Here is a 12,528-nt window from a genome sequence, read left to right on the forward strand (position 1 = left end):
AAAAAATTTTTTAAAAATTGGAATATAATTGCTTTACAATGTTGTGTTAGTTTGTCCTGTACAACGACAGGAATCAGCTATATGTATACATATATCTCCTCCCTCTTGGACTACCTCTAGGTCATAAGAGAGCATTGAGCTGGGCTCCCTGTGCTATATAGCAGCATCCCACTGGCTATTTATTTTACACATAGTAGTGTATAGATCGGAGAAGGCAATGGCACCCCACTCCAGTACTCTTGCCTGGAAAATCCCATGGGGTCCATGGGATCGCTAAGAGTCGGACACAACTGAGCGACTTCACTTTCCCTTTTCCCTTTCATGCACTGGAGATGGAAATGGCAACCCACTCCAGTGTTCTTGCCTGGAGAATCCCAGGGACAGTGGAGCCTGGTGGGCTGCCATCTATGGGGTCGCACAGAGTCGGACACGACTGAAGCGACTTAGCAGCAGCAGCAGCAGCAGCAGTGTATAGATGTCAGTGCTACTCTCCCAATCATCCCACCCTGTCTTTCCCCTGCTACCCACCCCCCCTCCCCTGCTGTCCACAAGTCCTTTCTTTACATCTGTGTCTCTCTATTCCTGCCCAGTAAATTGGTTCATTAGCACCATTTTTCTAGATTCCATACATATAGCATGTGAATTTAATTCTGCAAAGAAAAAAACTCTTTGGAAGTGAAGAATCTAACTTCTAAATGTTTGCTTTAGGACCTGAAGGAAATCTGCATTTTCTTGCTTTGATTAATGAAAACCATGGGAAAATACTAACATTTTAATATAGAAAGTGTTTAGTAATCATTAAATTATTTTTGCTTAGTGATAGCGTAAACCTTCAATTTGGAGCAAAGAAGAGTGTAAAAGGTATGTTTAATTTCTAAATTCCGATCTCTAACTTTGCTGTTCTCAGGGATTTATGCTTTTTTTTTTCGGCTGCGCCAGGTCTTAGTTGCAGCATATGGGATCTACTTCCCTGACCAGGGACTGAAGCCAGGCCCCCTGCGTTAGGAGCACGGACTCTTAGCCACTGGACCACCAGGGAAATCCCTGGGGTTTATTCTTAAGCACTAGAAACAAGCTGCCTTTGGGGTCTAGGGCCAACCAGTCTAGCCATAAGAGAAAGGTGAGCTTCACCAGCCAATTACATTTGATAATTACATTTTTCTTTCTAGCCTTGAATGACCAAATATGTAAGAGAATGACCTGCTTCCACTTTCTCCTGCCATGATTGTATGAGGGTGGGTATGGATCTAGGGAGTGAGTTTGGTGAGGGAGGAAATGGGTGGCAAACAGAACCATAAATATGATTTTTTTAAAAACCATATATATGTGTGGGGTTTAAAGCTTCCAAAGAACGATCACATGGGTTCTATTATTTGATCTTGGTAATAATCTCAGGATCCAGTGCAGGTCATGTCCCCTTAAAGGCAAGTGTGACCTAAAAAGCTTGAAAGTGAAAGTGTTAGTCGCTCAGTCATGTCTGACTCGTTGTGACCCACAGACTATAGCCCGCCAGGCTCCTCTGTTCGTGGAATTCTCCAGGCAAGAATACTGGAGAGGGTTGCCATGCCCTTCTCCAGGGGATTTTCCTGACCCAGGGATTGAACTTGGGTCTCCCTCATTTTAGGGAGATTCTTTAACGTCTGAGCCACCCTGAAAATGGAATAGGTGAGAGGCAAGCTGGACTGGTCTTGCAGCCCAGCCATGCAGTAGCCTGTGACTGGCCCTGGCTGGCTCTGTAGGGGAGCAGCAGCTGACTCCTCCAGCCCCCTCTCAGCTACAACCCTATACTGCTACTGCTAAGTCACCTCAGTTGTGTCCGACTCTTAGCGACCCCATGGACTGCAGCCTACCAGGCTCCTCCATCCATGGGATTTTCCAGGCAAGAGTACTGCAGTGGGGTGCCATTGCCTTCTCCGACAACCCTATACTAAAAGCTATCTAAAAGCACTCCCCACCTGGCTTTTTTTTTTTGCTTTATTTATTTATTTGGCTACAAGCGTGTGGGATCTCGTTCCCTGACCAGGAATTGAACCCACAGCCCCTGCACTGGAAGCACAGAGTCTTAATCATCAGGGAAGTCCCTGGCCTGTCTTTAAAACAAAAGGTTCTTCTTAGAGAAAGATTTGTTTGGTTTCAGCCTCTAGCCTCCAGAAATCTTCTGTCTCTCCACCTCCCAGAGTTGGAAAGCGGCTCTATGGCAGAATGGACCTTAGCCCCTGGGAAAGATGGGGGGGGGGCGAAGGGAGAGACCCAGGAGGAACAGAACCCAGGGAGCACTGGGCAGAGGGAACCCGAGGGATGCAGGATGGAGAGTGCCCTGAGCATCACCTGCTTTGTCTGCAGTTACAGCCCACGTGGTCCTTTTCGGTCCCCCAGGCAATACACATTCACAACCCTTGCCTTCCTTTTCAAAAATGGGCCACCAATTTTAAATTCCAAGTCTAAGCACTCCTGTTTGAAGACTGAGCAGGCTTTTGTATGTTTACAAGCACTGTGTGGAACAAGCTTTCTGCCAACACAGGTATAATATCAACATATCATTTCAAAAATTTTCATTCGCATTTAATGTTTCAGTCAATTAGAATGGAGGGAGGGGGCTTTCCTGGTGGCTCAGTGGATAAGGCCGGTGCACTGGGATGACCCAGAGGGATGGGATGGGGAGGGAGGTGGAGGGGGGTTCAGGATGGGGAACACATGTACACCCATGGCTGATTCATGTCAATGTGTGGCAAAACCACTACAATATTGTAATTAGCCTCCAATTAAAATAAACAGATTAAAAATAAAATAAAATAAAAAAAGAATCCAACTGCCAATGGAGGGTGCAGGGGACATGGGATCTATCCCTGGTCTGGGAAGATCTCACATGCTGTGGGACAACTAAGCTGGTGTGCTGCAACTACTGAAGCCTGAGCACTTGGAAATCATGCTCCACAATAAGAAGCCACTGCAATGAGAAGACCATGCGCTGCAACTGGAGAGTAGCACCTGCTTGCTGCAAGTGGAGAAGGCCTGTGAACAGCAATGAAGATCCAGCACAGCCATAAATAAATACATTAAATTAATCTTAGAAAAAGAAAAGAGTGCAGGGAGGAGATGGAAAAAAATTAAATTCAGATTGCTTTTCCATTACTTTTGACCCATTTGCTGCAAAAGTGGGGAATGGCATTTGAAGGCTCCAGTCTGCGTGAAGTGACCTTCTCTGTGCAAATGCTTTTCTTTCCTCCTTTAAACAGATGCCATCTCCCCCTTGTCATTAAAAGTGAACAGTCAGTAAGGTGGGATGATCACCAGTCATCCTGAGACTCCCCTTAAACAAGCTCTAAAATGCTGATTTGGGGGCTTAGACTGAAATTTCAGCTCACATCTGCTGGGTCTAGAGCACCTTCTCTCTCTCTGTTTTCTAAATAGCTTTGAGTTTTTAAAAGTCTCTATTGAATTTGCTACAATATTGCTTCCAGTTTTTTATGTTCTGATTTTTTTGGCCGCAAGACATGTAGGATCTTAGCTCACTGACCAGGGATTGAAACTGTACCCCCTGCACTGGAAGGCAAAGTCTTGACCACTGGACCACCAGGAAAGTCCCTGGTACACTCTCTATATCCCCAAAGCTGCCTGCCATCCAAGTCCTAGGCACTGCTTTTCAAATCTGACCAGATCAGAAGGTCACCAAAAAAAGAGCTAAAGAGTCCCCTGCATATAATAGTGCTCTGAAAAGAACAACAGGGAAGAATGTTCAGGGTCCAAAGAAGTAAGGTTAGGCACGGAGGTGACACTCCTACTGACCTGTCATCTTCACCCCCAGCCCCCGTGCCACGTTGCTGCTGAGCTAAACTCCGCTTATGCAGGGAGGTTTCCAACACTACTTGGCCTTGGAGTCCCTTCTTGAAAATAGACTGAAGCTGAAGGAGCTCGGAGGTGGCTCTGGCTGGAACCAGTGAGGCGAGGCTGGAGACAGCAGGGTGCCCTGGAGCACCACCTGCTCTGAGCCCCTCACCTGTCTCCCCATACCTTGAGGGCTGGGCCACTTGGAGAGCCACAGAAGTGCTCTCTGCAAATTGAACTGTGACTTAAAAAAAAAAAAATCTGGCACCAGAACATCAACCAACTACTGAGTTCAGCACTTCTTGCTTTTTGAGCAAGACGTTCTTGAAGTAAGCAGAGTGCTGAGTTCCTTCTGGCGTGAGCTCTGTACCTCCCTGGATGCCAGCCACAAAGCACGGGGCTGGGGAACCTGCTCCAGAGAGTCCTGGAATCAAACAGCCCTTGATGAGAATGCGTTTCCTCCGCCATGGAAACACATCTGGAATTCCTACTAGGAACACCACGAGCTGCTTGGCGGCCATAGATCTCTCTGTTCCAGGAATCAGCAGCTGGAGAAGGGGAATGTGGGAGATATAGCAGCCTTGGGAGGGAGAATTCCACCACCAGTGGCTGAAATGCCCCCGGACCCCTTGCCCCAGGCACAGCCTATTCCATGGCCTAACAGCTTTGTATATTAGAAAATCTTTCATTTTCCCAACCTAACATTTTCCCCTCTGTAATTTCTCTCCTTGCTACTCTAACTGGGGCTTTGAGAGTCAAAAATTAATACTTAGTTTCCCTCCTAAAGACCCAGCCCAGCAAGAATTTGGAGACAGTATCTAAAGCATAGGTGGGCTGGGGGAAAGGATGAAGAAGGAAGGGATAGTCAGGGAGTTTGGGATGGACATGTACACACTGCTAAATTTTAAATGGATAACCAACAAGGACCGGCTATATAGCACATGGAACTCTGCTCAATGTTATGTGGCAGCCTGGATGGGAGGGCGGTTTAAGGGAGAATGGATACATATATATGTATGGCTGAGTTTCTCTGCTATGCACCTGAAACTATCACATTGTTAATCGGCTGTACTCTAATATAAAATAAAAAGTTAAAAAAAAAGTAGGCTGCCTCTATACCAATCAGATAAACTTCCACAAGCCAACTTTACTATAAAAGAGGAACTGACCATTTTCAAAACACAGGAGACCTGGGTGCATGTAGATTTTAATTTTGGTGCTTTTGCATATTTCCAAATCTTTTATAATAAAGTGCATCCAAACTAAAAGGAAAATTAAGAGACATAAATTCACATTCCATGGGTAAAGAAGAGGACAGCCCTGCCGTGTGGGTAACTCCATTCACTCTGCACACTGCCATCCTGAATTTGGGAAAAAAATGAAAAAACATGCATTTATGGATTTGCAGGCATGTGTGATCTCAGGAGGGCAAGTCTCCTCCGTTCCTGAAGGAGAGGAGTTCATTTCCTGCCAGATCTGAGCAGAGTTTCGTGGAGTCCACACTCTGAGCAAGTAGGAACTGCCCCTGCCCTGTCCTTGACCTACAGGACTCAACACAAGGACCTGCAGAGATCTGGCCTCTCCTCCCACGATCTTGCCTGAAGTTGCCTCTGTCTCGCTGACAGATATTTCCTGTTGACAATACGCTTCCCTGATCAGAACCAGAGAAGCCAACTCCACTGCCAAAAGCCGATGATGTGCAGGGGTGAGATGCCGAGTCTGATCGTACAGTCTCGGATAGGATAAACCACCACCCTGTCATTGGAAAGGACTTCAAACAGGAGGCCACATACAATGATATAAAAACACAGGCCTGAGAGCACATCATCATCTTCACTGAGATCTTGTCATTACTGGCAAGAAAAAAAAAAAAGAGAGAGAGAGAGAAGAAAAACCCATTTGACATGTTTGAGAATTCTTTAATTTAGCTGATTAACCAAACACTCATTGTTAAAAACACAGCAGACTTGTGCACTCGCAGATGTGAACTTTTGTAACGTTGCCCGTTTGCGAGTCTTTAAGGCCAGCAATGTGTAGAAAAGCATAATTTGGGGCATGAACCACGTTCACTGTAGAAGGAAGACACTAGGTCTGTCTGGCCAGCTACCCAACACCACAGGCTGAACGTGGCAAGGAGATCCCTGTTAGTAACATGTGATTTCCGGGAAAAGAGCTCAAGGGACTCCACCCCATCCCCCCAACCCTGTGGCAGACCAAGGCATTTCATCTCAACTCTACAGAGGGGAAGCATGACCCCCACATGGCCCACCTTCACGCTGTGCCTGGGGGAAAGGTCAGGGTGATGTGGCACCCTGATCCCCATCCCCCTCTCTGGATTGCCCCCAAGGCCCAGAGCCTGCAAGGCCAGAGCAGCAGGAAAGGGGCTGAACCAGCTCCACCTATGCCATCTCACTCTCCTCTTCTTCTGGAGTCAGGAGGTATGTTGTGCATGAGCCTAGCCTGTCCTCATATCGCAGCAGTAAATTCTCAGATACCAGTTGGAATTAGGGAAAGAGGGTACCTCCAGGCCTTTCTTAAACAACTAACCTGACCGAGGTATAATTTAGATGCAATCAAGTCCACCCATCCTAAGTGTACAGTTGGATGAATTGTTACAAATGTGCACACCCAAGTAATCACCACCACAAAGCATATGAATAGAGAAGTTGCCATCACTTCCCAAAGTTCCTTGTCCCCTGATCTGTTTAGACCTGAGATCCATCTGATAAAGGAAGGCAGGCTGGGTTCTACTTTAGAGCTGCATGACTGGATTCAGTTATCCAATCTCTCTCTTGGGTTTTCCATATTAAAAATTGGGAGCAGTAATAACATTTAACACATCATATATTTTGTGTGTGAATTATATGATATGTTAAGTGCAGAATATTTAGAGTTGTGCCTGGTGTGTAGCTAGCCTTCCATATGTGTCAGGTGGTACCTCAGTCATCATTGTCATCATCACCAACATCATCATATCACCATCTTCATCACCATCATCATTATCATCACCATCATCACATCACCATCATCATTATCATATCACCACCATCCTCCTCACCATCATCACCCGCATCATCATCACCCTCACTATTATCACCATCATCCTCACCATCATCACCCTCACCATCATCACCATCATCCTCACCATCATCACTCTCACCATCATCATCATCATCATCATCATCACCATCCTCATCATCACAAGACAAGAATGGGCTTCCTTCTCTGCGGCTGAATTTCTCTACTATGGAGGGTGCTTGTGACAGGGTCCTGGAGAAATCATCTTTTAATACCACATCATCCCATAACGCTAAAACACTTAGTGCCTTTGCAAATATGGGTTTATTCACAAAGGTCTCAGTAACACTCTTCTCAATTAAAAGAGTTTACTATTCTTTAACATACCAAGCTTGCTGAGACCTTGATCACATTGGCAACCCCTCTCTGTTCCTCTGGGAACAACCTGATGTCCCTTCAGTCCCAAGCTCAGGCCTTAACACAGTCTGATGTCCTTTTCATTGAAGATAAGGAGGGGCTGGAAGGAACTGAGATTTTTACCTTTTTCTCCCCTGACCGCCAGTGTAAGGTAGGAAATTAATACAGAAAAATATAGCAGAAAGAAAAAAAAAATCCCCCCCACACAACCTCATCTCCCGGAGACGACTAAATCTAAATTCTGGCATACTTCCTCTCAGAGGTTTTTTTTTTTTTTTTCTTTTGATTTATTGCCATTTTTCATTCCATAGTAAAAGGTTATATTTTACATATACATTTTTACATTCTAACTTAAATTTAGCATATACATATTTTCCCTTGTCACTAAAAATGTGTGTTAAAGATTATATAACATTCCATCTTACGGATATGTCATCTAAGTATCCTTTATTCTGGACTTGTAGGTTGTTTCCAGCTTTACATTACTATAAATAATGCTATGAGTACCCTTGTGTATAATTTCCACGTTTGGAATGACAGGCATTCCTGGGTTTATTGAGAAGCTGTATTTTCTGTTTGGACTGTCTGGGTTGCTTCTGGGAATGTGCAGACATCACCCCAGAGTGTGGCTGCCTTCCTCACCAAACCATTTACTCTCCATGTGTTGGAAGGATGTGCTTTGGTGTTTGTCCAAACTGCCAAGTTAGTATTTGCTAAGTAAAGAGCTTCTTATGGCCCTACTCTTCCTACGAGAAAATTCTTTTTAGGGGATCCAGTGCACTTGGCTCTTGACATCTAGGAAGCCATTCTAGCATTTAGGACCAGTTTTCTAGATGCTGACGTAGTGACTGAGGCAGGATGGACACCTCCATCCAAAGGGATCTTTTTACCTTTTAAGACACCATCACTTTCTCCTCTAATCCCCAAGTGCAAAGGTTTAAGCAGAATTACAAGGAAGGCTATGTTTGTGAGACACCATTTTTCACTCATCTGATAGGCAAAAATCGAAAAGTTTGATCGTACAGTGTGTTGGCATAACTGTGTCAAAGTGGGCACTCAACATCCCCTCCTGGTGGGAACACACATCAGCACAACCCCTCTGGAGGGCAATTTGGCAGCACACATCAAAGTCACAAATGCACATGTGCTTTGACAAGCAAGTCTCCTTTTATGAATTTATTCCACAGACAGACTCAAGCATTCTCTGACACAAAGTAAAAAAAAAAGGTTGTTCAGCTCACCAGGAGTCCTGAAGCAGGTCTGGGTGACACAGGGAGGAAAGAGTCAAGTGACGTTTGGGATTCTCGGTGTCTAACAGGAGAGCTGTCTAAGCAGATACCTTCTGGGGGAAGCTGATGAAAGATGACAAGTGCTGACAGTTGTGCGGGGGTGGGAAAAGCAGACTTTTAAGTTCAAGGAAGCAGGAGAAAGGCAGGTCATGCTAGACAAAGAGAGGTATGTGGAGAAAGAAAGGCACCTTTGAAATGGGGAGGTCTGAAGACAGAGGGGGGCCAGTGAGACCTGGATTGAGGCTGCATGGCTGTCTGCAGGCAGAGAGCAAAGCAAACCTGTACAGTCATGGAGCTGGCGTTGTGGTCAGCGCAGACGAGTCTGATGCCATTAAAAAGATCTGGATTGACCCTGTAAGCTCGTCACTAAACCAAAGCATGGGACTCACTTATATACATTTCTCTGCTGTGTGCTAAGATGTAAGAGATCTGGGTTCGACCCCTGGGTTGGGAGGATACCCTGGAGGAGGGCATGGCAACCTACTCCATTATTCTTGCCTGGAGAATCCCATGGTCAGAGGAGCCTGGTGGGCTACGGTCCACAGGGTCACACAGAGTTGGACACGACTGAAGTGACTTAGCACACATGCAAGCCAAGAGGGGTTAAGATGAATGAGCTCAGTGATGGGGAACCTGGAACTTTCTTAGCAGAAAAGTGACATAATGATATCCACTGTTAGGAGAACACCAGGAGCTCGAGGCTCTCCCGTCTTAATTCTCAGGAGGAATGAAGCCAGAGGAGAAGAGAGATCAGGAATTCCTTCCAGGTGGACCTGAGCTCCAGTTCAGCCCCTCTGGGATGGGAACAGCACTCAGATCAAAGACCAAATCCCACTGCCACACAGAGAGGGGCCACAAGCCTGGATGCACATCTGTAGGCAGCATATTGAACAGAAAGACTGCAGTTACCTCCACCCTCCTGCAGGGAAAGCCATTCACCTGAGACGGTCTCCTTCGGACCTTGGAGGAAAAGCATCTTGGGCTAAATGCCCTAACAGGGGCTAAAACTGGTTCCTCTCAAGTGGTTCAGAAAATATCAACTTTGTTGGTTAGTTTTTAGTTGTGAAGTGTATGCAGTCTTATTTTTCCTCTGTTGTTCAGTGTTAGTTTCTTAGTTGTGTCTGACTCTTTGCAACCCCATGGACTGTAGCCCACCAAGCTCCTCTGTCCGTGGGATTCTCCAGGCAAGAATACTGGTGTAGGCTGCCATTTCCTACTCCAGGGGCTCTTCCCGACCTAGGGATCAAACCCACATCTCCTGCATTGCAGGCAGATTCTTTACTGTCTGAGCCACCAGAGAAGCCCTTTTCTCTGTTACAGTACACTTTATTCCTTTTCTTTTATATCCTTCAAAGTGTGCTTAATATTCTAATTCTCTTCGCTTCACTTGGAAACTTCCTAAGCGTCTACACGCGACTACCGTGGGAGCACAGTGCCCTGGCCCATACCCCGTGGGTGCAGAGATCCTTCCTATTTGGGAATGGTGCTTGTACCGTCTCCCTTGCTAAAAGCAAACAATGAAGCAGTCCCACACTGTTCCTGGGAAAGCAGTGACATTTGACAGCCACAAGAGGAAAATTCAGAGGCCTCTTGATGGATCACGAGGAATAAGTGGCCTCAGAGAGAACGGAAGGAAGAAAAGAGAAGAAAAAGCCTAAAGTCGCCAGTGGGATGCCCATCCCCCAGCCCTTGTTTCAGTATGAAGCTCATCAAGGTGTTCAGAGAACAAGCAAGGAGATTGGTGTGTGGGTAGCTACCTAGGGGAGATATCCAGCCTCAAAAGAAAGGTGAAGAGACCTCAGGAAGCACAGGACACATGCCCATTTCCATAGTCAAGCCTGGGGATGGCATGAATACTTAAAACCGAGCAAGATCCCAGGGGCCTTCCTAGGACTGACCAACCCCCTCCAATGTCCTCCACCTGCCTCTTGTCTGTAGAAAACCTTCAGTAAAAGAATGAATTTAATCAGAGAAGTGAGGAGATGCAGAAGCAAAGAAAAGCAGTCAAACGGGGCAAATAATAATAGTTTCGTCATTAAACAAAGTCAAGGACCTTTAGTTCCTTCTCACGGGCTATAGATAATACAGTTCACAGTTCAGTCGCTCTGTCGTGTCTGACTCTTTGCGACCCCATGAATTGCCAGGCCTCTCTGTCCATCACCAACTCCCGGAGTCTACCCAAACCCATGTCCATCAAGTCAGTGATGCCATCCAACCATCTCATCCTCTGTCGTCCCCTTCCCCTCCTGCCCCCAATCCTACCCAGCATTAGGGTCTTTTCCAATGAGTCAACTCTTCGCATGAGGTGGCCAAAGTATTGGAGTTTCAGCTTCAACATCAGTCCTTCCAATGAACACCCAGGATTGATCTCTTTTAGGATGGATTGATTGGATCTCCTTGCAATCCAAGGGACTCTCAAGAGTCTTCTCCAACACCACAGTTCAAAAGCATCAATTCTTCGGCGCTCAGCTTTCTTCACCGTCCAACTCTCACATCCATACGTGACCACTGGAAAAACCATAGCCTTGACTAGATGGACTTTTGTTGGCAAAGTAATGTCTCTGCTTTTAAATATGCTATCTAGGTTGGTCATAACCTTCCTTCCAAGGAGTAAGTGTCTTTTAATTTCATGGCTGCAGTCACCAACAGCAGTGATTTTGGAGCCCCAAAAAATAAAGTCTGACACTGTTTCCACTGTTTCCTCATCTATTTCCCATGAAGTGATGGGACCAGATGCCATGATCTTAGTTTTCCGAACGTTGAGCTTTAAGCCAACTTTTTCACTCTCCTCTTTCACTTTCATCAGGAGGCTCTTTAGTTCTTCTTCACTTTCTGCCATAAGGGTGGTGTCATGTGCATATCTGAGGTTATTGATATTTCTCCTGGCAATCTTGATTCCAGCTTGTGTTTCTTCCAGCCCAGCGTTTCTCATGATGTACTCTGTATATATTCTGAGCCATATCCTGTGAGCTGTCTTGTAGATACTGAAACCCCCACCGGGTGGAAGAAGTTAACTTTATGATGAGCGAATAGTAGCCACGACATAAGGTGCCACAATTCTGAGAATTGGCCTCAAAGAAATGGGAACAAATCAACCCTGGAACTGAAGATTAACTGCTTAAAACAACCAAGATGGCACTGATCAGACCACGGAGGACCAATTTCAAGATGATCATCAGGACTGACAGTGCTGTTCTGCATGTAGCCCCCTCCTTCCACTTACACACTGAATCCCGTTTAAAAACTCTTCCCCCTGATTGACAAGGGGGAGTTGGCCTTTGGAGATGAGGCTGCCTCCTCCCCAGGTCGCCAGGCTCCTGAATAAAGCAACCTTTCCTTTCAACCAACACTCATCTCTCAAATATTGGCTTTCAAGCAGCTGGATCTGAGTTTACTAATGCTTAACTGAGTCACAGAAACTTGGCCCCTCTTTTCTGTCACTTGTTCCTTCCAGTAGAAAGCACATGTTTGCCACAAAAGAAAAAAATACATCTCCCCTCAATTAAAAAATAAGACATGGCCAAGGATTTTTGAACACATATGGGGAAGACTCTAAAACTGGAGTGGGAGTGGGGAAACCAACAAACGCGAAAAAATCCTCAATCCAAGAACTCAAGAAAGGCATAGAATATATACAAAAATACTTTTATAACATTCTTCACCATCTGGAGCCCTTTTAATTAAAGAGATAAAAACAGCAGGTAAAACTACTTAAGCTTTTATATTAAATAGATCATTTAAAACTATATGGCAATCATGCCCTTAAGAAATTGTCTTCTCGTTCTACCTACATAGTTAGAGTAATGTTGTGCAGTGAATGTGTTGACAATTATCAGTGAAAGGCATAGAAGAGTTTAGGTAATTCAGCTGACTTTTAATCGCTCTCAAATGGCTTCTAAAAAACAAATTTGAAAAGAGAGTCTAATGGTGATGGAATGTGGGCAGATTGTGTGTTGATCTTGGCACTTAAATTCACATC

General features: G+C 45.3%; 1 protein-coding gene across 6 annotated transcripts in view; it reads right to left on the reverse strand.

The window, feature by feature from the left end:
- The window catches only part of FAM171A1 (family with sequence similarity 171 member A1), a 168,657-nt gene that overhangs the window by 73,494 nt on the left and 82,635 nt on the right, over positions 1-12,528 (reverse strand). The window contains exon 1 of one of the 6 annotated variants that reach the window (XM_081553594.1): positions 3,787-4,242. The exons of the other annotated variants lie outside the window; for them this stretch is intronic. Coding sequence (XP_081409720.1) covers positions 3,787-3,793 — 7 coding nt within the window. The 5' untranslated portion in view covers positions 3,794-4,242. Of the gene's footprint in view, positions 1-3,786; positions 4,243-12,528 lie in introns of those variants that run through there. 6 annotated transcript variants of the gene reach the window in all.

This window comes from Giraffa tippelskirchi, chromosome 13 (assembly GCF_054371585.1).
Source record: "Giraffa tippelskirchi isolate mGirTip1 chromosome 13, T2T-mGirTip1v1.2.pri, whole genome shotgun sequence".
NCBI lineage: Eukaryota > Metazoa > Chordata > Mammalia > Artiodactyla > Giraffidae > Giraffa > Giraffa tippelskirchi.